We start from the raw sequence: 26,317 nt of genomic DNA, 5'->3' as shown, positions 1-26,317 counted from the left end.
CAGCACGCCTCTGTTCGCACAGCCTCTGAAGCATGTGCAGTGTGGAGTTCCACCTTGTTGCAACGTCGATTATTAGGCGGTGCTGGGGAACATTCAGCGATCGCTGATGGTTCAGCATACGGCTGGAGTGTACGGGCGTCCGGCGGATGTGCGAGCAAAGTCTTCGCACCTTCAGGAGCAGGGCTGGTAACCCCGGATAATTTTTCAGGAAGCACTGCACCACCAGGTGCAAAGTGTGAGCCAGGCAAGGTATGTGTTTCAGTTCTGAAAGGGCTATGGCAGACATAAAATTCCTTCGATTATCACTGACTACCTTGCCTGCCTCAAGATGTACACTGCCCAGCCATGACTGAGTTTGTTGCTGCAAGTACTCGGCCAGTAGTTCTGCGGTGTGTCTGTTGTTGCCCAAACACTTCATTTGTAACACAGCCTGCTGACGCTTACCACTAGCTGTTCGATAATGGGACACCTCGTGTGCAACACTGGCAGCTGCGGATGGAGTGGTTGTGCGACCGCTCTGTGGATGAGATTTGGCTTATGGAGGAGGAGGGGTGGCGAACGCCTACAGCCAATTGTTTCCTAGACCGTGGGCTAGGCAGAACTGTCCCACTATTGCTGTCCTTAGTGGACCCTGCATCCACCACATTAACCCAGCACGCAGTGATGGACACGTAATGTCCCTGGCCATGCCTACTGGTCCATGCATCTGTTGTGAGGTGCACCTTTCCACTGACTGATTGCCTCATTGCATGGACAATGCGATCTTTGACATGCTGGTGGAGGGCTGGGATGGCTTTTCTCGCAAAGAAGTGGCGACTGGGTAGGTTATAGCATGGTACTGCGTAGGCCATCAGGTCTTTGAAAGCGTCGCTTTCAACCAACCGGTAGGGCATCATCTCTAATGAGATTAGTCTAGCAATGTGGGCGTTCAAACCCTGTGTACGCAGATGAAAGGATGAGTACTTTCTTCTTCCTAACGAGAGTCTCTTGTAGGGTGAGCTGGATTGGAGAGCTGCATATGGTGGAACTAGGGGTGGTGGTGGTGGTGGACATGGCGGATTGAGAGAGGGTGGGTGATGGTATTTTTGATGTTGGCCTACATACAGTGTTTCCTACCAATAAACTTGTGATTCCCTGACAGCTTTGGCCTTGCGACGATACCTCCACATTTGCTGCTGGTGGTGTCCTAACCAGTGGACTTACAGTGAGGGAAGCAATGTAGCATTGCTGACTACCTTCATTATGAGCAGGTGCACCAACGGTACGTGACGTTTGGTAGTTAGTCCAGGCTTGCAAGTGCATGCTGGTTAAATGTCTATGCATGCACGTTGTATTTAAATTTTGAAGATTCTTCCCTCTGCTAAAGGTCTTTGAGTATTTCTTACAGATAACTTTGCACTGATCATTCGGATCTTGGTTAAAAAATTGCCACACTGCACTCTTCCTACTATCGAATACCTTTTCAGGCATTGCACACTGTGCTACTTTCACCAGATGGCCACGCTGTCCTAAAACTGTTTTTGGTTTTGACACATGTTTTTGGCCTGATACGGGCCTGCCAGATGACAGCTGTTGCGACGTAGATGGCTGCTGTGGATCATCCTCCTCCGCTTCTGAGCTACTGGCAGCGGCACCCTCTTCCCCCAATGGCTGGACATTATTCTTAGTTGTTTTCCATCATGTAGAATTAACCTACAAGGAAAGAAAGGGTTTATTTTAATTCCGATATTTTTGTCCCATTGACTTGCATTGGAATCGGGTACCGGTATCGGCGATATCCGATACTTTTTGAATATCGGCCGATCCAATCCGATATCGATACTTTTGAATATCGGAAGGTATCGCTCAACACTAATTGTGACACATGCCCTGAGAAACCTGGCCTTTGCATTAAGGATTGCTTCAAAGCGTACCACACTAACAGAAATTACTAAAATTAGTTTATACCCTGTTGATACAACACACTTTTATAATCTGATGTACCCAGGACATCTTACACATAACACATTATAAATTCATACACCAGTAAAACCAAAAGCATTATAACAATTACTATTAAACTATGCCTCTAGATAAATTCATTCAGGGATGCAGTTTCCCAAATAGGGTCACTTGTGGAGGATTTCCACTGTTTAGGCACATCAGGGGCTCTGCAAGGGCAACATGATGCCCGCAGACCATTCCATCAAAGTCTATAATCCAAAACATTGCTCATTCCATTCTGAGCCCTACCGTGCACACAAACAGTGGTTTTCCCCCACATATGGGGTATCGCCGTACTCAGGAGAAAATGCTCAACAAAATTAAAGGTCTATTTTCTCCAGTTACCCTTGTGAAAATAAAAAAATTTGGGCTCAAAATCATTTTTGTGGAAAAAATGTGTTTTTTTTTATTTTCACGACTCAACGTTATAATTTTCAGTGAGGCACCTGGCAGTTCACGGTGCTTATCACATATCTAAATAAATTCCTTGGGAGGTCTAGTTTCCAAAATGGGGTCACTTGTGGACGATTTCCACTGTTTAGGCATATCAGGGGCTCTGCAAATGCAACATGATGCCCGCAGACCATTCTATGAAAGTCTGCAATCCAAAACATCACTCCTTCCCTTGCGAGCCCTGCCGTGTGCACAAACAGTGGTTTTTCCCTCACATATGGGGTATCGGCGTACTCAGGAGAAAATGCACAACAATAGTAGTGGTCTATTTTCTCCTGTTACACTTGTGAAAATAAAAAAATCATTGCTAAAAAATCATTTTGGTAGAAAAAGTGTTTTCTTTAATTTTCACAGTTCTACATTTTAAACTTCTTTGAAGCACCTGGGGGTTCAAAGTTCTCACCACACATCTAGATAAATTCCTTAGGGGGTCTAGTTTCCAAAATGGAGTCACTTCTGGGGTTTACCAATGTTTAGGTATATCAGGGGCCTTGCAAATGCAACATGACGCCCGCAGACCATTCCATCAAAGTCTGCAATTCAAAATGTCACTCCTTCCCTTCCGAGCCCTGCCGTGTGCCCAAACAGTGGTTTTCCCCCACATATGGTGTATTGCCGTACTCAGAAGAAATTGCACAACAACTTTATTTGACTATTTTCTCCTTTTACCCTTGTGAAAATAAATAAATTGTTGCTGAAAGATTTTTGTGACTAAAAAGTTAAATGTTCATTTATTCCTACCTTGTTGCTTCAGGTCCTGTGAAGGGTTAATAAATTTCTTGAATGTGGTTTTGAGTACCTTAAGGGGTGCAGTTTTTAGAATGGTGTCAGTTTTAGATATTTTCTGTCATATAGCCTTCTCAAAGTGACTTCAAATGTGAGGTGGTTCCTAAAAAAAATGGTTTTGTACATTTTATTGAAAAACTGAAAAATCGCTGGTCAACTTTTAGGCTATGTGCACACGCTGCGGAATGGGGTGCATAATTTTCTGTACAAAATCCACATCTCCTGGCAGAATCCGCAGGTGCAGATTTGCCACGGATTATGTGCGGTTTTTATGCGGAATTGATGCGGATTTTGTGCGGATTTTCTGCGGTTTTTACCACAGCAGATTTCTATAATAGAAGGGTGCAGAAATGCTGCAGATCCGCACAAAAGAAGTGACATGCACTTCTTTTAAATCCGCAGCGTTTCCGCTCGGATTTTTCCACACCATCTGCACAGCTTTTTTTTTCACATTGATTTACATTGTACTGTAAATCACAGTGCGGATCTGCAGCGTTTCTGCACGGAAAAATCCGATGCGGATCTGCACTAAATCCGCATTGTGTGCACATAACCTTAACCCTGATAACTTCCTAACAAAAAAAAAAATGTTGGTTCCAAAATTGTGCTGATGTGTAGTAGACATGTGAGAAATGTTATTTATGAACTAATTTTAATAACATATCTCTCTGATTTAAGGGCATAAAAGTTAAAATTTCAAAAATTACTATATTTTCTAAATTTTTGCCAAATTTCCATTTTTTTCCACAAATTAACACAAGTCATATCAAATAAATTTTACCAGTATCATAAAGTACAATATGTCACGAGAAAACAATCTCAGAATCACCGGGATCAGTTGAAGCGTTCCAGAGTTATTACCTCATAAAGGGACAGTGGTCAGAATTGAAAAAAATGGCCTGGTCAGGAAGTTAAACACAGGCTTCGAAGTGAAGGGGTTAAAACTTCTCCAGTGGAAATATGAGAAAACTGTTTCTCCATTGTGTACTGAATGGAGTGAAAAGGAAATCTACTAAACTATCATAACTTCAATCTTATCTGTTATAGTTACAGTAAAATGAAACCTAGGACACCAGAGTGAATCAAGTTGAAAATCTGAAATATACATTTAAGAAATAATGGCATTGTAAAGGAAGAGTTACTTGGAAATGTGCAAACGCTGAATATTGAAAATTGTAACTATAATGAATAAAGAATGGTTTCTTTCTATTAAAGGGTATCTGCCACTGGGTTCATGCTATCCCCGTCTGAGAGCAACATGATGTCGGGGCAGAGACTTCGTTTTCAGCATTGTCACTTTCTGATTTGCTTGCTGTAGTTTTGATAAAATCACAGTTTTATCTGCTGTAGTTCTCTGAATACTGAGCCCTGAATAGTCCCACCCACACCACTGATTGGCAAATTTCTGTGTATACTGTGCATAGGCAGAAAACCAGATAGGGGGTTACATAGAGCAGGAAGACTACATGGTAGTAGATTTTCTAGTCCACTAGTGATAGTCTCTTGCTGATTTAACACTGATTTTATTGAAACTCTCAAAATCAACCCAGTAAGTGTCATCACTAAAATCAGGGACTCTGCCCCTACATCATGCTGTTCTCAGATTAATCAGCAAAATACTGCTGACAGATTCCCTTTAAATCTAGTGCCAGAATTTGTTTGCGAGATAACGTGTGTTCTAATTTTATTTATAACCACAGACAATGCCAGTGAAAACAGTAGCAGTTATTGGGGCAGGAGCCAGTGGTTTGGCGGCTATAAAGTGCTGTCTTGATGAAGGACTTAAACCCACATGTTTTGAAAAGAGTGAAGATATTGGAGGACTTTGGCGATACAAGGTAAGAATCACAACATTGCACAAATATGACAATATACCATTGAAAGTGCTGGTCTAATCATGGAAACATGTGCCTTTATGATATTTTAGAGTATATGTACACCTTGGTGGAGGGGTCACAACTTGTATCGTAAATTTATTACAAATACTGATGGTTTTTTTTCTGTTTTAGTAATGACTTGGCAAAAGACATTGGACAGTAACAATGCTTATTTTACCAGACTGTATTATACTAGGTAGACTTGGCAAAAGACATCACAGGCTTATTTTACAAGACTGCATCATGCTAGGTAGTAAACCATTATATTTTCTACTGTATTGTAAAGCATTTGTTATTATTTGTTTTTCCAGTTTAATGTTGAAGATGACAGAGCCAGCATCTATAAATCTGTGATTATTAATACATCTAAGGAGATTATGTGTTTCAGTGATTACCCAATTCCTGAAGATTTTCCAAATTACATGCACAACTCTAAAATTATGGAGTATTTCAAAATGTATGCCGAGAAGTTCAACCTTCTGAATCACATCCAGTTTAAGGTATGATAATAAGTGACAATAAATCAGATAACTACTGTATTCTGACAATTACGAGGGATGTTTAATGAGTTATCTACCCCTATCTATCACTGCTAGGAGAGATGAGCTTTACTGTGTATGTTGAGAAGCATCTGAACATGCAACAGACACAGTAGAAGTTCAGTCTGTTGAAAGCACTGAAAATGACAAGATGGAATGTGCAGAACAGTGCAGCTCTACAAAGAAAGTGAGTGATTTAGAGCTTCATTCAATGATTAAATTCCTTACAAAGGAAGAAAAGAAGCCTAGAGAAATCCATTAAAGGATCATTGCTGTATATGGGGATGATGCACCTTCCTACCACCAATAAAATAGGGTAGTGAAGCAAATGAAGATGACCTCCATTCAAAGCAACCTGTCAAAACATCTTTAATAATAATTTTATTTATAATAATAACTAGATGGCAGCCCAATTCTAAAGAATCGGGAGTCTAGAATCCATATATACTTTATTTATTCAAATGTAAGAATAATACAATTAATAAATAATAGTAAGAAAGAACAAAAAATGGCTGCACTCACCATCTCTTGACAATTCTTGACAGTACGGCACATTTCTGATTGGTCGCTCGCGGCAGGCGGCAACCAATCAGAAAAGTGCCGCGCACCACGAAGGCATATATCTTTGTCCACCCTGAGCGGGTGTAGGACGCTGGTGACGTCACTTATCTCCGGACATTATCTCCGGACAAAGCCACGGAAGTTGGCACAAATTGCCGGAAGTAGTATTCTAGGCAATTATATATTAGATTTTAATGTTATCAGTGTTTACCTTTGAACGTTTATATTGTATTGTCCTGTCACCAGCTATGTGTACGATTATCGGCCGAAAGCCTCTCTGGAACCAATAATCACCCCATGTAAAGGTATCTTTATAAGTTAAAGATTCAGAATACTATGACTTTTATCATATCCTGAACAGTCAAGTTTTTTATGAACCGTTAAGGTTTTCTGGTTGAAGTAAAAAAAAACTCTGAGTGTTTACAGTTTGAAACCATAAAATGTTGAAAAATTATGTCATTCTTGAGTATATCACTCAATGGTGCTCATAAACGTGTCAAATTTGATCTATAATATACTTTAATATACGTTACTTTAATCTTTAATATACTTAAGAACAGGGCCCCAGACATCACACAGGGGGTCTGAAACACCGCACAGTGGTCCAAAATATCGCTGTGCTCTGCCTGGGGCCCCATATGCTGCCTGGGGCCCCTGTGCTCTGCCTGGGGCCCCATATGCTGCCTGGGGCCCCTGTGCTCTGCCTGGGGCCCCTGTGCTCTGCCTGGGGCCCCATGTTCTGCCTGGGGCCCCTGTGCTCTGCCTGGGGCCACTGTGCTCTGCCTGGGGCCCCATATGCTGCCTGGGGCCCCCGTGCTCTGCCTGGGGCCCCATATGCTGCCTGGGGCCCCTGTGCTCTGCCTGGGGCCCCATAGGCTGCCTGGGGCCCCTGTGCTCTACCTGGGACCACTGTGCTCTGCCTGGGGCCCCATATGCTGCCTGGGGCCCCTGTGCTTTGCCTGGGGCCCCTATGCTCTGCCTGGGGCCCCATGTTCTGCCTGGGGCCCCTGTGCTCTGCCTGGGGCCCCATGTTCTGCCTGGGGCCCCTGTGCTCTGCCTGGGGCCACTGTGCTCTGCCTGGGGCCCCATATGCTGCCTGGGGCCCCTGTGCTCTGCCTGGGGCCCCATATGCTGCCTGGGGCCCCTGTGCTCTGCCTGGGGCCCCATAGGCTGCCTGGGGCCCCTGTGCTCTACCTGGGACCACTGTGCTCTGCCTGGGGCCCCATATGCTGCCTGGGGCCCCTGTGCTCTGCCTGGGGCCCCTGTGCTCTGCCTGGGGCCCTTGTGCTCTGCCTGGGGCCCCTGTGTTCTGCCTGGGGCCCCTGTGCTCTGCCTGATGCCACTGTGCTCTGCCTGGGGCCCCATGTTCTGCCTGGGGCCACTGTGCTCTGCCTGGGGCCCCATAAGCTGCCTGGGGCCCCTGTGCTCTGCCTGGGACCACTGTGCTCTGCCTGGGGCCCCATATGCTGCCTGGGGCCCCTGTGCTCTGCCTGGGGCCCCATATGCTGCCTGGGGCCACTGTGCTCTGCCTGGGGCCCCATATGCTGCCTGGGGCCCCTGTGCTCTGCCTGGGGCCCCATATGTTGCCTGGGGCCCCTGTGCTCTGCCTGGGGCCCCATGTTCTGCCTGGGGCCCCTGTGCTCTGCCTGGGGCCCCATGTTCTGCCTGGGGCCCCTGTGCTCTGCCTGGGGCCACTGTGCTCTGCCTGGGGCCCCATATGCTGCCTGGGGCCCCTGTGCTCTGCCTGGGGCCCCATATGCTGCCTGGGGCCCCTGTGCTCTGCCTGGGGCCCCATAGGCTGCCTGGGGCCCCTGTGCTCTGCCTGGGACCACTGTGCTCTGCCTGGGGCCCCATATGCTGCCTGGGGCCCCTGTACTCTGCCTGGGGCCACTGTGCTCTGCCTGGGGCCCCATATGCTGCCTGGGGCCCCTGTGCTCTGCCTGGGGCCCCATATGCTGCCTGGGGCCCCTGTGCTCTGCCTGGGGCCCCATGTTCTGCCTGGGGCCCCTGTGCTCTGCCTGGGGCCACTGTGCTCTGCCTGGGGCCCCATGTTCTGCCTGGGGCCACTGTGCTCTGCCTGGGGCCCCATAAGCTGCCTGGGGCCCCTGTGCTCTGCCTGGGACCACTGTGCTCTGCCTGGGGCCCCATATGCTGCCTGGGGCCACTGTGCTCTGCCTGGGGCCCCATATGCTGCCTGGGGCCCCTGTGCTCTGCCTGGGGCCCCATATGCTGCCTGGGGCCCCTGTGCTCTGCCTGGGGCCCCTGTGCTCTGCCTGGGGCCCCTGTGCTCTGCCTGGGGCCCCATGTTCTGCCTGGGGCCCCTGTGCTCTGCCTGGGGCCACTGTGCTCTGCCTGGGGCCCCTGTGCTCTGCCTGGGGCCCCATATGCTGCCTGGGGCCCCGTGCTCTGCCTGGGGCCCGTGTGCTCTGCCTGGGGCCCCATGTTCTGCCTGGGGCCCCTGTGCTCTGCCTGGGGCCCCATGTTCTGCCTGGGGCCCCTGTGCTCTGCCTGGGGCCACTGTGCTCTGCCTGGGGCCCCATGTTCTGCCTGGGGCCACTGTGCTCTGCCTGGGGCCCCATAAGCTGCCTGGGGCCCCTGTGCTCTGCCTGGGACCACTGTGCTCTGCCTGGGGCCCCATATGCTGCCTGGGGCCCCTGTGCTCTGCCTGGGGCCCCATATGCTGCCTGGGGCCCCTGTGCTCTGCCTGGGGCCCCATATGCTGCCTGGGGCCCCTGTGCTCTGCCTGGGGCCCCTGTGCTCTGCCTGGGGCCCCATGTTCTGCCTGGGGCCCCTGTGCTCTGCCTGGGGCCACTGTGCTCTGCCTGGAGCCCCATATGCTGCCTGGGGCCCCTGTGCTCTGCCTGGGGCCCCATATGCTGCCTGGGGCCCCTGTGCTCTGCCTGGGGCCCGTGTGCTCTGCCTGGGGCCCCATATTCTGCCTGGGGCCCCTGTGCTCTGCCTGGGGCCCCATGTTCTGCCTGGGGCCCCTGTGCTCTGCCTGGGGCCACTGTGCTCTGCCTGGGGCCCCATATGCTGCCTGGGGCCCCTGTGCTCTGCCTGGGGCCCCATATGCTGCCTGGGGCCTCTGTGCTCTGCCTGGGGCCACTGTGCTCTGCCTGGGGCCCCATAGGCTGCCTGGGGCCCCTGTGCTCTGCCTGGGACCACTGTGCTCTGCCTGGGGCCCCTGTGCTCTGCCTGGGGCCACTGTGCTCTGCCTGGGGCCCCATATGCTGCCTGGGGCCCCTGTGCTCTGCCTGGGTGTAGGACACTGGTGACGTCACTTATCTCCGGACATTAGCTCCGGACATTAGCTCCGGACATTATCTCCGGACATTAGCTCCGGACAAAGCCACGGAAGTTGGCACAAATTGCAGGAAGTAGTATTCTAGGCAATTATATATTAGATGGGCATTTCCTGAAGGAAATACATGGTGCTTGAACAGCGCTACCAGCTTTACAGCAGCACTTTTCACACACGGGACTGGGGGGCGCGCTTACTTTTGCACCCGGGGCCGGGGGCGCGCTTACTTTTGCACCCGGGGGCGCACTTACTTTTGCACCCGGAGGCGCACTTACTTTTGCACCCGGGGCGCACTTACTTTTGCACCCGGGGGCGCACTTACTTTTGCACCCGGGGACGCACTTACTTTTGCACCCGGGGGCGCACTTACTTTTGCACCCGGGGGCGCACTTACTTTTGCACCCGGGGGCGCACTTACTTTTGCACCCGGGGGCGCACTTACTTTTGCACCCGGGGGCGCACTTACTTTTGGGGCCGCATTTACTTTTGGTGGGCGGGGCTCCTCGGCCTCCGATTTGGTTGGTGGGGCCCCTCGTCCTCCGATTTGGTGGGTGGGGACCCTCGGCCTCCGATTTGGTGGGCGGGGACCGGCCTCCGATTTGGTGGGCGGGGACCCTCGACCTCCGATTTGGTGGGCGGGGACCCTCGGCCTCCGATTTGGTGGGTGGGGCCCCTCGGCCTCCGATTTGGTGGGCGGGGCCCCTCGGCCTCCGATTTGGTGGGCGGGGCCCCTCGGCCTCCGATGTGGTGGGCGGGGCCCCTCGGCCTCCGATGTGGTGGGCGGGGCCTTTCGGCCTCCGATTTGGTGGGCGGGGACCCTCGGCCTCCGATTTGGTGGGCGGGGCCCCTCGGCCTCCGATTTGGTGGGCGGGGACCCTCGGCCTCCGATTTGGTGGGCGGGGACCCTCGGCCTCCGATTTGGTGGGCGGGGACCCTCGGCCTCCGATTTGGTGGGCGGGGACCCTCGGCCTCCGATGTGGTGGTCGGGGCCCCTCGGCCTCCGCTTTGGTGGGTGGGGCCGGGCCCCTCTGCCTCCGCTTTGGTGGGCGGGGCCGCGCCCCTCTACCTCCGCTTTGGTGGGCGGGGCCGCTCGGCCTTCGATTTGGTTGGCGAAGCCCCTCGGCCTCCGATTTGGTTGGCGGGGCCCCTCGGCCTCCGATTTGGTGGGCGGGGACCCTCGGCCTCCGATTTGGTGGGCGGGGACCCTCGGCCTCCGATTTGGTGGGCGGGGACCCTCGGCCTCCGATGTGGTGGTCGGGGCCCCTCTGCCTCCGCTTTGGTGGGCGGGGCCGCGCCCCTCTGCCTCCGCTTTGGTGGGCGGGGCCGCTCGGCCTTCGATTTGGTTGGCGAAGCCCCTCGGCCTCCGATTTGGTTGGCGGGGCCCCTCGGCCTCCGATTTGGTGTGTGCTCTGCCTGGGGCCACTGTGCTCTGCCTGGGGCCCCATATGCTGCCTGGGGCCCCTGTGCTCTGCCTGGGGCCCCATATGCTGCCTGGGGCCCCTGTGCTCTGCCTGGGGCCCCTGTGCTCTGCCTGGGGCCCCTGTGCTCTGCCTGGGGCCCCATGTTCTGTCTGGGGTCCCTGTGCTCTGCCTGGGGCCACTGTCCTCTGCCTGGGTGTAGGACACTGGTGACGTCACTTATCTCCGGACATTAGCTACGGACATTAGCTCCGGACAATAGCTCCGGACAAAGCCACGGAAGTTGGCACAAATTGCAGGAAGTAGTATTCTAGGCAATTATATATTAGATAATAATTTTATTTTTATAGCGCCAACATATTCCGCAGCGCTTTACAACTTATAGAAGGGACTTGTACAGACAATAGACATTACAGCATAACAGAAATCACAGTTCAAAACAGATACCAGGAGGAATGAGGGCCCTGCTTGCAAGCTTACAAACTATGCGGAAAAGGGGAGACACGAGAGGTGGATGGTAACAATTGCTTTAGTTATTTGGACCAGCCATAGTGTAAGGCTCGGGTGTTCATGTAAAGCTGCATGAACCAGTTAACTGCCTAAGTATGTAGCAGTACAGACACAGAAGCTATTGACTGCATAAAGTGTATGAGAACATGATGCGATGTACCTGATTGTTTTTGTTTTTTTTGTTTTTTTGTTTTTTTTTAATTTTAATTAGGCCACACAGGGATAGTTAGGTTAATGCGTTGAGGTGGTAGGCCAGTCTGAACAAATGCGTTTTTAGGGCACGCTTAAAACTGTGGGGATTGGGGATTAATCGTATTAACCTAGGTAGTGCATTCCAAAGAATCGGCGCAGCACGTGTAAAGTCTTGGAGACGGGAGTGGGAGGTTCTGATTATTGAGGATGCTAACCTGAGGTCATTAGCGGAGCGGAGGGCACGGGTAGGGTGGTAGACTGAGACCAGAGAGGAGATGTAGGGTGGTGCTGAGCCATGGAGTGCTTTGTGGATGAGGGTAGTAGTTTTGTACTGGATTCTGGAGTGGATGGGTAGCCAGTGTAATGACTGGCACAAGGTAGAGGCATCGGTGTAACGGTTGGTGAGGAATATGATCCTGGCAGCAGCATTCAGGACAGATTGGAGCGGGGAGAGTTTGGTAAGAGGGAGGCCGATTAGTAGAGAGTTACAATAGTCCAAACGAGAATGAATAAGTGAGACAGTAAGAGATTTTGCAGAGTCGAAAGTAAGAAAAGGGCGAATTCTAGAAATATTTTTGAGATGCAGATAAGAAGAGCAAGCCAGTGATCGGATGTGGGGGGTGAATGAAAGCTCGGAATCAAGGATGACCCCAAGGCAGCGGGCATGTTGCTTGGGAGTAATGGTGGAACCGCACACGGAGATGGCAATGTCAGGCAAAGGTAGGTTAGTAGAGGGAGAGAACACGAGGAGTTCAGTTTTTGACAGGTTAAGTTTCAGATAGAGGGAGGACATGATGTTAGAGACAGCGGTAAGACAATCACTGGTGTTTTCTAAGAAGGTCGGAGTGAAAGCAGGAGAAGAGGTGTATAATTGGGTGTCGTCAGCATAGAGATGGTACTGGAAACCAAATCTACTGATTGTTTGTCCAATAGGGGCAGTATACAAAGAGAAGAGGAGGGGGCCTAGGACTGATCCTTGAGGAACCCCAACAGTAAGGGGAAGGGGAGAGGAGGAGGAACCAGCAAAACATACAGTGAAGGATCGGTCAGAGAGATAGGAGAACCAAGAGAGAACGGTGTCCTTGATGCCGATGGAGCAGAGCATAGTGAGGAGGAGCTGATGATCCACAGTGTCGAATGCTGCGAAAAGATCCAAGAGAATTAGCATGGAGTAGTGACCATTAGATTTAGCTGTTAGTAGGTCATTAGAGACTTTAGTGAGGGCAGTTTCAGTAGAGTGTAAAGAGCGGAAGCCAGATTGAAGAGGGTCGAGAAGAGAGTTATCTGAGAGATAGCGGGTAAGACGGGAGTGGACCAGGCGTTCCAGGAGTTTAAAGATGAAGGGAAGATTAGAGACAGGTCTATAATTAGCGGCACAGTTTTGGTCGAGGGAGGGTTTTTTAAGTAATGGATGTATGATGGCATGCTTAAATGAGGAGGGAAAAATACCGGAAGTGAGGGAAAGGTTGAATATTTTTGTTATGTGAGAGGTGACAGCCGGGGAAAGGAACTGGAGGAGATGTGACGGAATGGGGTCACTGGTGCAAGTGGTCGGGCGAGAAGATGCAAGGAGCCTGCTTACTTCTTCTTCTGTAACTGGTTCAAAGTCAGAGAGTGAACTAGATGCAGTGGGGGAGGGAGGACAGTGCCTGGTATGAAGAGATTGGGAGATGATTTCCTGTCGAATGTGGTCAATTTTTTCTTTGAATTAATTGGCCAGAAAAAAATTGGCCAGATCGTCAGCGCGGAGATCTGTGGTTGGGGCCTGCTCTCTTGGGTTGAGTAGGGACTGGAAAGTGTCGAAGAGACGTTTAGGGTTATTGGACAGCGAGGTGATGAGGGTGTTGAAATAGGTTTGTTTGGAGAGGTGAAGGGCAGAGTTGTATGTTTTTAGCATGAACTTATAATGGATGAAATCTTTGGGTAGATTAGATTTTCTCCACAGACGTTCGGCGCACCTGGAGCACCGCTGCAGGAAACGTGTTTGCAGCGTGTGCCACGGTTGTCGCTGTCTGTGTCGAGTTGCTCTATGTATAGGAGGAGCAGCTTCATCCAGGGCACTTTGCAGGGTTTCATTGTAATGCTTCAGAGCAGAATCAGGACATGAGATGGAGGAGATTGGGGCCAATGAGGACTGCAAGTTTTTCATAAGTTTCTGGGTGTTAATGGCCTGTATGTTTCTATAAGTGTGGAAAGTGGGGGTGACCTGAGCGGGGTGGCAGTTATTGATAGAGAATGAAAGAAGGTTGTGGTCAGAGAGCAGGAGAGGGGAGTTTGCGAAATCATCCACTGAGCAGAGCCGGGAGAAGACTAAGTCAAGGGAATTTCCATCTTCATGCGTTGGAGAGTTAGTATGCTGCGAGAGGCCGAAAGACGAGGTTAGAGATAAAAGGTGAGAAGCAGATGGGGAGAGGGGAGAAGCAATGGGGATGTTGAAATCACCCATGATAAGGGTGGGGGTGTCACAGGAGAGAAAGTGTGGAAGCCAGGTGGCAAAATGATCCAGGAACTGATGAGAGGGGCCAGGAGGATGATACACCACCGCCACTCGCATGGAGAAGGGGACATAGAGTCTGACAGCATGGACCTCAAAGGAAGGGAATACAAGTGAGGGTACTTGGGGAATAACTTGGAAGGTACATTTGGGTGAAAGGAGCAGACCAACGCCTCCACCTGCTCTGTTGTCCGATCTTGGGGTATGAGAAAAGTGTAGTCCACCATATGAGAGAGCAGCAGCAGTGGTGGTGTCTGACTGCTGGATCCAGGTTTCAGTAAGAGCCAGGAGATTAAGAGAATTAGAAAGGAAGAAGTCATGAATGAAGGAGAGTTTATTACACACAGAGCGAGAATTCCAAAGAGCACAATTGAAAGAGACAGAAGGCATGCATGGAATATTAATAAGGTTAGAGGGGTTTCTGGGTGTAGCAGTTGGGAGGTTTGACTGGCTATAACATGGGGGGCTGGGGTTTGGAGAGATGTCTCCAGCGACTAGGAGAAGGAGGAAAGAAAGAGTGAGCAGATGGTTAAGTGATTTGTGAGAGCGTCCCTTGTGTTGGATGGTGGGACTGAATGGATCTGCGCTGTTAAGCAATGTGAACAGAGCATGAGTGCTATACATAGGAGAGGCAAGGACAGAGGGACCGATATGGATGGAGGTAAAGAGTTTATGCAAGGGCGGTGAGTGAATGCAGCAGCCAGGATATAGATTATACAGATACATATGGTGACTAGTATTTGTTCTGTTTCAAGTGAATAGGGAATAGGTTTAGTTTTTCTTACCTGTCTCCTGCCCTGTCTAACTGCCATGTTATAACTGCTGCATACTTAGAAAAAAAAATACTTTGAGGAAATGTGCTGTAAAGTGGAGGCCATAAATTTGGAAGATCTCCGGGTCAAGGTTAGTGTTATAGCTCATGATTTGGGCATTTTTAGATGGCACGGTTTCTAACATCATTCATTTTTGATGCGAGCGGCGGTGAAATGCGCGTCGAGGTGCGGATACAGCAGTACCATATATCCCCTTAACATGGACACAGGTAATTAACTATCCAATTGGGGTGGCAGCTGTGGAAGTATTTGCTGTTGAATGTTCAATGCCTGCATATCTACTAATTATTTTTAGTGTTACTAGTTAAAATTTATTGCAGCCTCATAGGCATCCCCTCTAATGGGACCACACTATTTAGTGATGTAATAAGGTAGACACTTGTGGCCCCTTTTGCAACATAAGTAATCAAACGCTGATAAACAGCAAAAGGTCAGTAAATAAGTCTAGTAAACTCTGTCTAAAACCTTTCCTGTCAGGTATACATGACAGTGAGCATGGGACACTTTGCTCAGCGCGCATTGTAGGAGTAATAGGGTCAGCCGTCGACGAGTGGGGGCGCCAATCTCGTATCTGTGTGTAGGGTGCCAACCTCCGCGGTCAGGCAGTGTTTTTTGCAGTATCCCCTTTCATGGTTTGTCTAGGGAGCACGGTTGTGTGTTCTATGTGTTTATCTGTTGTAGTTGTCTCATGGTTTTTAACTCTATTCAAATAAAAACTCTATGTTTTTATCTACTTTATCAATAATGGATTAAGGTTATTTGCTTTACTACCCTTTTGCAACATAGCAATGTTATAATTTTCTGTCATAGTGTTCATTTATTGGTACATACCATAGACATGCGGATTGTTACGTAAATACCGTTATGAAATTGACATATGCTATGGTATGGCTGCTGTAATTGGTCATAGTTGGTTGTTCCTATATACACATGTATAGTCCTATTTTATTAATTCGTTGTGGTTATAATATGTAATATTGTATGATAAAATTTTGATATTTTTATTACTGAATTGACTGATCCTTCAGTAGTTCTCTATTGGTATAAGTTGTATATTTGAAGGGTTTAATATTGGATATAGTGAGGAAGCTTTTTTCTGCCACCAATGCCATTTGTTATAGTTGGGGATGAAGCCTTTCAAATGTATGCCAACCTCATAAAACCTTACTCAAGTAGGGACTTGAATAATACCAAATGGATTTTCAACTACCGGCTGACAAGGCCACGAAGAACTGTGGAGTGTGCCTTTGGCTTGCTGGTATCTAAATGGCGCAATTTGGAAACAATAATCAATCTAACAATTGAGACAATTGATGAGGTTGTGAAAGTGTGTGTTGTTATGCACAATTATATCCTGGCAAAAGAGCAACCCAACTTAGAACCTGAGGAACCTGCTACATTGCATGATTACCAAGATCACCCTCTGAGGACTACATTGGAAGTTGCCCAGATGAGGGATAAGTTTGCTGCATACTTTATTTCTGATAATGGACATGTGGCATGGCAAGACGGAATGGTTTAAGCCGCTAAGTATGTACCTGTAATGTAAAAATGTACCTGTAATGTTAAAATGTACCTGTAATGTTAAAATGTACCTGCAATGTTTGCTGAATTAAATAGTAAAATACCTGCAGTAAAACACCCGTTACAAGTTCCCTCAATAATACAATACACATATGTGTGTGTTTGTGGCGGCGGCACAAAGAAAAAACAGATATTGTGCAAACAAAATAAACATTTACTTAACAAAAAAAAACTGGGTTTAGGATTGGGGTCTATCTGAGGGTGAGATGTGATGGACCTTGGGGGTGTGGAGCTGTGAGGATTGGGTGGTGGTTGATGAAGGGGTTACAGGGGAAGGGGCAACAATTTGAAGGATTGGATCATGGATGGGACTGGACAGATTGGGAGTAGACAACACAGTGGAATCATGGGAATGGATAGACAAACTGGAAGGGACAGACACCAGGGAAGATAGTGACACATTTGACAACAGAGTCACATTGTTAAGTGAGGGTGGAGGTGGTGAGTCCAATTTTAGCTGGGTTTTTTGACTCCGGGTCTTTGTCCTGGTGGGAATGTTTTAGTTTTGGACCTTTGCTTTCTTGGCTGAGTGGAAGTGGTGGCCTCTGTAGCAGTCTTCTGGAGTGGTGCTTGACTGGGCAGCGTGGTGGATGCTGCCGGCTGCAGGGGTGCAGAACTTGGGAAAGTAGTGGTGGATGCTGCTGGCTGCAGGGGTGCTGAACTTTAAAGCGTGGTGGATGCTGCCGGCTGCAGGGGTGCTAAACTTGGGAGCGTTGTGAATGCTGCTGGCTGCAGGGATGATGAAGTCGGCAGTGTGGTGTATCTGTGAATTGGAGGCAGTGGTGGTGGATAGTTTGGTGCTGTGTGACTTTGAAAGTAGATGTTTGGCTGCTGGTAATATCCTCCGACCTGTGGATTGTAGCTTTGGGACTGCTGCTGCTGCAATGTGTGGCTGTAAGCAGCCTGGCAGGCCTGCATGACGTGGATCTGGAATTGAGGCTTAAGGTTTTACAACACTTCCCACTCTATTGAAGAAAAAAAATGTTGCACCGGTCTCTCAAGGTTGGCTTCCAGGCGGTCAAGGCGTTTGCTGACATCCTATAGAAGTGTGTTCACATGGGTGAACCCACTCTTCAGTCTATCACCAAGCACCTTAATCCCATCCTGGAAGACCAAGCTTAAGTGCATAAACTTGACCATGAGTGACCTCTCCCAAGCCCTCTTCTGCTGATGAGAAGACCCAACCAAAGCAGCGGCAGAAGGCTGGGACAGGGAAAAACCTCATGGACCGGCGGCTACCTGATCCTCAGCCTGTAAGGCCTGCCAGGTTGCTCCTTCGCTGGTGGATGATTGGGACTGCGTCTGTTCGTTGGCTGGTCGATGAGGGTCTGCTCCAACAGAGGATGATCCAGGTTGTGTGGTGCTGCACCAGGTTCTGTGGTGAAAATAATAGGAAAACATTAGTAAAACACAAAAAAAGGTGAAATAATAGTAAGACAACACAAAATATACTCAAGTTTGCGTAGCAAGCGCAGGCCTCAGAAAAGCAAGGTTCCAGTGGTATTTGTATTTTCTGAGTATCATTTGAGCAGCACCACTTTTAACCTGGTTATCCTGTCTCAGGTCCTTGTTGAAGCGATCCTTCATCGAGCGTCAAGACACTCTTATTCTCTTCCCTGTGAACGATGAAAAAAAAAAATTAATTGTAAAACAATGCACAGTTTCACTGGCGCGTCACACCACATTGCAATACTTACCAAAATAAATTCTGGTATGTGGCATGGCAGGGACCCAGTCATGCAGCAGCAATCTGGCCACTTCTTCCCAGAGTCGTCGGATGACACCAACATCAGAGTGCTTACAATCATGGGTGTCCCACAATGGTACTCGCTCTTGCACAAGGTGAATTAGTTGCTCGTTTTCAATGTCCTGTTGAGCTTCTTCCCGTTGTGGAACCTATATATCCAATAAAACGAAATAATTTTAAGTAAAAATGAAACAAAAATCAATTACAACTCTGGTTAAAAGAATACTTACACCTAGTGTTGAGCGATACCGTCCGATACTTGAAAGTATTGGAAAGTATCGGCCGATACCGGCAAAGTATCGGATCTAATCCGATACCGATACCCGATACCAATACAAGTCAATGGGACTCAAGTATCGGACGGTATCCCTGATGGTTCCCAGGGTCTGAAGGAGAGGAAACTCTCCTTCAGGCCCTGGGATCCATATTAATGTGTAAAATAAAGAATTAAAATAAAAAATATTGATATACTCACCTCTCCGACGCAGCCTGCACCTTACCGAGGGAACCGGCAGCCTTCTTTGCTTAAAATGCGCGCGTTTACTGCTTTCCGTGACGTCACGGCTTCTGATTGGTCGCGTGCCGCCCATGTGACCGCGACGCGACCAATCACAAGCCGTGATGTAATTTTCAGGTCCTGAATGCCTAGAATTAGGCATTCAGGACCTGAAAATTACGTCACGGCTTGTTGTGATTGGTCGCGTCGCGGTCACATGGGCGGCACGCGACCAATCACAAGCCGTGACGTAATTTTCAGGTCCTGAATGCCTAGAATTAGGCATTCAGGACCTGAAAATTACGTCACGGCTTGTGATTGGTCGCGTCGCGGTCACATGGGCGGCACGTGACCAATCAGAAGCCGTGACGTCACGGAAGGCAGTAAACGCGCGCATTTTAAGCAAAGAAGGCTGCCGGTTCCCTCGGTAAGGTGCAGGCTGCGTCGGAGAGGTGAGTATATCAATATTTTTTATTTTAATTCTTTATTTTACACATTATATCGATCCGATACCGATTCCCGATACAACAAAAGTATCGGATCTCGGTATCGGAATTCCGATACCGCAAATATCGGCCGATACCCGATACTTGCGGTATCGGAATGCTCAACACTACTTACACCACGTCTTTCCTCCTGAGACACATGAACCCAACGACCCTGGGGAGATTAATTTCCACTCGACTACTCCTACTCTTCATCAGTGGAAGGTACCTGTAAAGAAATTACATGATTTAACACAGGTATAGTATTGCCAGTCAATACATACCATTCAGTATAGCAAATGTGATTACATAATCAATGTCAAGTCCACCCTGGGAAGCAGTCACTTTTTCACTTGAGGACATGGTTGAAGAGCAGGCAGCAGTCAAGTGAAACACTACAGAAAAAAAAGAAAAGAAAATGTAACCTTGTTAAGAGCCAAACACAATGTAACCCCCCCCCCCCAAGACTAAAAAAATGGACACCAATACTTACATTACAGGCAGTAGTCCAACAGCACAGCAGTCAGCACAGGACAGGGACAGACGGCAGCACCAGGAGAGACACCAGCACCAGGAGAGACGCCAGCACCAGGAGAGATGCCAGCACCAGGAGACAACCAGTCTAAAGGAACAGAAAGAGAAATTAAGAGAGACAGACATTTTCAAAGGTTCTATACTTACATAGCCAGTGATATCCTCACCAGGACAGCAGCACCAGGAGAGACGCCAGCACCAGAGACAGATGGTAGCACCAAGAGAGACGCCAGCACCAGAGACAGATGACAGCACCAGGAGACAACCAGTCGTGTGCTTCCGTGCAGAGCCTTGTGTTTCCGTGCAGTCTTGTGCTTCAGTACTGAGTCTTGTGCTTCCGTAAAAAGTCTTCTGCTTCCATCCTGAGTCTTGAGAGTAATGGACTACCTGTCTCCACACCCCCTTTTATACATCAGTGATTTTGCAGGTGGTAACATAGTTTCCTTGACATGATTAGTGTGAAGTATGCATTGCGTTCCGAACGCATGCGTACGCATGTCCTTGCATATCAATGCGTTCTCATAGACAGTAATGCTTTTTTTTATGCAATCATCCACAATTGCCTGCATGCGGATGGTTGCGCAATATTTGACGCCCCCAAAATGCAACATGTTGCATTTGCCGTGCCCCGCCACACATCGCGAAATGACGCATGCGTACGCAAAAGCATGCGAATGCATGCAGACGCATGTCCTTGCGTACACCATGTTAAATATATGTACGCATGACGCATGTGGATCTATGCGGATGAAATGCTGTGCGCACAAATGCAAATGTGAAACCAGCCTTACTCATTATGTAAATTCTGAAGGAAGGATACTTGTTAATTATAAAAATAGATAGGTTATATGCCTCTGCAAGAATGAGAAACAGAGATTCAGCCAAGACATCCAAGCATCCAAAGGACCAGAGAGAGGACAGCAGCCAAGACATCATGGCTCCATCACGAGGGACACAGATTTATCATTCTACAGGATGCCAGTTTAGGGGACCTCAACCCTGGCTGGAAGAGTACAGATCTACTCCATTGACCATCACTGAACCACAGATATGTTAGAAGAAGCCAGCTTGTGACCCTCCAGTCAACTGGCCTTGTTCCTGAATGGACTGTCACCTTCCTAAGCTTGTCGTTACCTCCTCTCTGTATCGTGCCATAGGTGGGGTAGTTGACCCTGGAAGCTCTGAAGTAACAGCTGCTCTTATCCCGAAGAGTCAGTGGAAGGGTGAGACTTTGTAATGTGTACCATATTGGGGTATTTTGCTGGGACTGTTCTACATGTTATCTGCCTGTTTTGTGGTTCAATAAAGTATTGCCACACTGTTTTAGCCTCACTCTGTTTTGTCTGAGTATCGTTATGCCCATGTTGAAAGGAAAGCAAGTGTGCGGTGGAATGACCCCTGGTCCATGCAGTTTCTGCTGACAGATTGGGGCGCCTGCCGATCCCCCATGTCTCCATGCTTATGCAAAATACAGATTTATTATTTGGAGTGTTGCTTGTAATATTTGAAATTGTCATGGAAATATTAATAAAAATATGTATAACTGTTTTTTAAGGAGAACATACAGCAGAATGTCTGTGTCTCCCTCTAGCTCCTCCCTCACTCCTCCTCCCTCTACCTAGAATATTAAAAGCATCAACTGTCATCTCATCTCCTTAATGGGAAAATCTGTACTCTCTGAAGTCAGATTTTTTATCCATCAAATTGGGAATATTGTGAGGGAACAATCAGTCCAAGAAATGAATTAAGTAGCTTTGTCTAATAAAGATATATTATGAAATATATTTTCATGTATACTAATGATTTATATAAAAATCTAAAATTAAAGCGACAGTTTGTCTTTAAGTTGTTTTTTGACAAACTGTAAAAATAATGCTTTCTAACATAGTGTCAGCTTTACTGTAAGTTTCATTCTTGTTACGTTCTAATAAAAAGCATTTGCTTAAATTGGTGTATTTCTCATCTTCTTGATTGCTAAGATAAAAAAAATTGAACCGCAAATGTCCTTGTATACAGCAAGATTATCATGTATGAACATTTCTAGGAACCTTTGTTTCTCTATAATTTTGCAGTTTTAACAACAGGCTGCTATTCACCTACATCAGACCTGGGGAATGTGCGGCCCGCAGGCTGGACTAGGACAGCCAGAGGGCTGGATGTGGCCCGCGGACCGAGACAGCCGTGGAGCTGGAAACCAGAGGTCCACGGGCCGCACCGTGCCCACCCGGTCGCTGTCTCTATCTGCGCTGACTGCACTGATGGAGGAGGGGTCTCCGGCTACTTCCTCCACCAATCAGCATGTGAAACAGCTGACGCAATGATTTCATTTCATCACGTCAGCTCTATGCTGCGGAGAGTCAGCGCTCCAGAGGCAGGGAGAGAAGCAGAGCGCTGGGGAACAGGACCAAGGTATGTGTTCATTTTTTCATTTGTTTAGATGGGCATTGGTATGCTATGGGGGTGTCATGCAGCACATGGGGATGCTATGGGGGTGTCATGCAGCACATGGGGATGCTATGGGGGTGTCATGCAGCACATGGGGATGCTATGGGGGTGTCATGCAGCACATGGGGATGCTATGAGGGTGTCATGCAGCACATGGGGATGCTATGAGGGTGACATGCAGCACATGGGGATGCTATGAGGGTGACATGCAGCACATGGGGATGTTATGGGGTGACATGAAGCATATGTGGATGTTATGAGGGTGACATGCAGCACATGGGGATGTTATGAGGGTGACATGCAGCACATGGGGATGTTATGAGGGTGACATGCAGCACATGGGGATGTTATAAGGGTGACATGCAGCACATGGGGATGTTATGGGGTGACATGCAGCACATGGGGATGTTATGGGATTACGTGCAGCGCCCCAGGGTCCTGGTCATTGCAGTAATGTCATTCTCCCCTAGGGAGGCAAAGAAGGACAACTGCATCCAGGTAAAACAAACATGCAGCACATTTCACACTCCAGGCCACCAGGGGGAGCTCTGCTCTATTTATTAGGTCACTCCCCACATTTAGGTAAAACTGGTTGCCTGTAGGGAAAGTTAGTTGCTGGCTGAGCTTCGCTCAGGTAGTTGGTCCCTGACAGGGGTGGGATCCTGTCAGAGCTCGAGGAAGAAGGACACGGAGCTGTGCATGCCCTGAGAGCTGCAGCTTCCAGAAAGAGACTGAAGGAGAACTGTATTGCAGAGAGGGTGAAAGAAGTTGTAGCAAAGGAGTGGATACCAGGAGGGGAACAGCCCTACACAGGCTGCCTCCTTCTGAGGTGCAGGATCCCGGTAGCTGGAACACCGAAGGAGCAACGATCCTTTATGCCTTGCTCCAGAGACCATCAGGACAGCTAATTTCACGTTACCTGCCCGCCCTACACCCAGGAGGCAAGGTGGCACCCCTTAGAGGCTAGGCCTTAATAGAGTCCCTGTAAAACGCCTCAAGCCACCGGTCATACGGGTTTGTCCTATCCTATCCAGGGGACAGAGAGAGACATAACATCTACAACATCTGTGAGGACCTTATGAGAAGCTTACAAGTAAGGGACTACAACACCGCAGCGCTACAGGAAGGCTACTGATTTCCACCTGGACAAGGGGACACTGGACTTGCCTCCAAACCGGCCGGACTCTGTCTGCCCTGTGATCTGGTGCTCTGGACTGTTGATGCTGAAGTCTTCAGTAAAGGTAAAGAGACTGCAACCTTGTGTCCTCGTTCTTCACTGCGCCTCTCACCATCCACCATCTACACACTGGGAAGCCCTGTGGATACATTTCACCTGTGGGAAGGTATACCATCTAGCTGCCATAACATCACCCCAGCAGACCCCTTAAAGCAGCGTCGGTCACCCTGACCGAATACCACAGGTGGCGTCACGAACATTCCCTTTAAAGACCTTTCCTTTTAAGACTGACGTCCCAGGGCCACGGACCGGGTCAGCCACCATGCCATCCCCCTGTGAACCGAAGGTCCTGGTACTGAGTACCCCGCTGCCCTGACGGGGCAATCCACATGCAGCACATGGGGATGTTATGGGGTGACATGCAGCACATTGGGATGTTATGAGGGTGACATGCAGCACATGGGGATGTTATGAGGGTGACATACAGCACATGGGGATGTTATGAGGGTGACATACAGCACATGGGGATGTTATGAGGTGGCATGCAGTACATGGGGATGTTATGGAGGTGACATGCAGCACATGGGAAGGCTATGGGGGTGTCATGCTGCACATGGAGAGGCTATTAGGGTGTCATGCTGCACATGGGGAGGTTATGAGGGCCTCATGCTGTATATGGGGAGACTATGTGGGGCCTCATGCAGTATATAGGGAGGTTGTGGAGGGCTCATGCAGTATATAGGGATGTTGTGTGGGCTTCATGCAGTATATAGGGATGTTGTGTGGGGCTTATGCAGTATATAGGGATGTTGTGTGGCCTCATGCAGTATATAGGGAGGCTGTGCGGGGCTCATACAGTATATAGGAAAGAGATTGTGTGGAGCTCATGCCTTAGAGCAGTGGCCTCCATAATCCTTAAAAGGAAGAAGTTTTGGACCACCAGAAGTCTTCCTAGACCTGGCTTTCCAGCCAAATTGAGCAATCGTGGGAAAAGAGCCTTGGTGATATAGGTAAAGAAGAACCCCAAGATCACTGTGGCTGAGCTCCAGAAATGCAGTAGGGAGATGGGAGAAAGATCCACAAAGTCAGCTATCACTGCAGCCCTCCACCAGTCGGGCCTTTATGGCAGAGTGGCCCGATGGAAGCCTCTCCTCAGTGCAAGACATGAAAGCCCGCATAGAGTTTGCTAAAAAAAAACATGAAGGACTCCTAAACAATGAGAAATAAGAGCAACTCTGTGACCATTTTTGAGTGACCAAGCCAGAGCCCAGACCTAAACCCAATTGAGCATCTCTGGAGAGACCTGAAAATGGCTGTCCACCAATGTTCACCATCAATCCTGACGGAACTGGAGAGGATCTGCAAGGAAGAATGGCAGAGGATCCCCAAATCCAGGTGTAAAAAACTTGTTGCATCATTCCCAAGAAGACTCATGGCTGTACTAGCTGAAAAGGGTGCTTCTACTCAATACTGAGCAAAGGGTCTGAATACTTATGACCATGTGATATTCCAGTTATATTATCAATTTTTTATTAAATTTGCAAACATTTCTACATTTCTGTTTCTTTTTTCAGTCAAGATGCGGTGCAGAGTGTACATTTAATGAGAAAAATATAATTTTTTTGAATTTACCAAATGGCTGCAATGAAACAGAGTGAAAAATTTAGAAGGGTCTGAATACTTTTCATACCCATTGTACATTGTTAAAATTGCAGACTCCTTTAAATGCGAGCCACAGGCTGGTCTTGACTAACATGCCAACCCAACAGAACCCCAATAAGCACTTAGAACATTGCACCTCTCTGCCATGTGCTGTAACTGCTGCTGGCAGAGACTGGCAGAAGCATTGAAGACGTGAATAGCAATGCGCGGAGCTCAGGTCTTGCATTAAAGCCCAGGACCTGCCATATGACTTAAAGGGGTTGTCCACCACTTTCAATTAACCACCCAATGTATCCCCCCGGGGCCCCTAATGAATTGTGCAAATATCTTTCGTTGCCGTCTTTGCCTGTGAGCGGCGCTATTCCGGCGGGTGAGTCCGGGTCATGTGACCCCCAGGCTGCAGCCGCCGCTTATTTCCGCTGATGTCACGTCAATTTCCAGACTCTGGAAATTGACGTGACGTCAGCAGCAGGAGTGAGCCAGCCTCACAGTCAGCAGTCACTCATCAAGAGTGACTGGGCTGTGGGCGGCGCTGGGGGCTGCAGGCCTGTGCTGGGGCGGGCAGGACTGTGCTGGGGTGGACGGGGCTGTGCTGGGGCGGGCGTGACTGTGCTGGGGTGGGCGGGGCTAGGCAGGGAATCCACGATGTGATGTGCAGGGCTCTGCATGCCAGCGCCGGTATGTGCGGGCCGGGGCTCTGCGTGCCGGCACTGGTATGTGCGGGCCGGGGCTCTGCGTGTACACATGTACAGTACATACATACATACATATAACACATACCATGTGACATGTAACATGTGACAACATGCAACATACAACATGTGACATGCAATGACATGCAGCATGCGATGACATGCGATTACATGTGACAACATGCACCATGCGGCGACATGCGGCGACATGCACCATGCGATGACATGCGACATGCGATTACATGCAACGACATGTGACATGCGACATGCGATGACATGAATCATGCAATGACATGCCACATGCGATGACATGCAACATGTGACATGCGACATGCACCATGCAGCGACATGCAACATGCGATGACATGCAACATGTGATGACATGCAACATGCGATGACATGCGACATGCGATTACATGGGATGACATGCAACATGTGACATGCGACATGCACCATGCAACGACATGCGATTACATGCGATGACATGCAACATGTGACATGTGACATGCGATGACATGCAGCATGCAATGACATGCCACATGCGACGA

The 26,317-nt window shown here is 48.8% G+C and overlaps 1 protein-coding gene across 7 annotated transcripts in view; it reads left to right on the top strand.

The window, feature by feature from the left end:
* LOC143788704 (flavin-containing monooxygenase 5-like) overlaps nt 1–26,317 on the top strand; it is a 269,606-nt gene that overhangs the window by 171,028 nt on the left and 72,261 nt on the right. For all 7 annotated transcript variants that reach the window (XM_077278536.1, XM_077278535.1, XM_077278537.1 and 4 more), the window contains 2 exons: nt 4,923–5,060; nt 5,411–5,599. In XM_077278536.1, the coding sequence (XP_077134651.1) occupies nt 4,926–5,060; nt 5,411–5,599 (324 nt within the window). In that variant the 5' untranslated portion in view covers nt 4,923–4,925. The remainder of the gene's footprint in view (nt 1–4,922; nt 5,061–5,410; nt 5,600–26,317) is intronic.

Source organism: Ranitomeya variabilis, chromosome 8 (assembly GCF_051348905.1).
Source record: "Ranitomeya variabilis isolate aRanVar5 chromosome 8, aRanVar5.hap1, whole genome shotgun sequence".
Classification (NCBI taxonomy): Eukaryota; Metazoa; Chordata; class Amphibia; order Anura; family Dendrobatidae; genus Ranitomeya; species Ranitomeya variabilis.
This window is presented reverse-complemented; position numbering and strand designations above follow the sequence as displayed.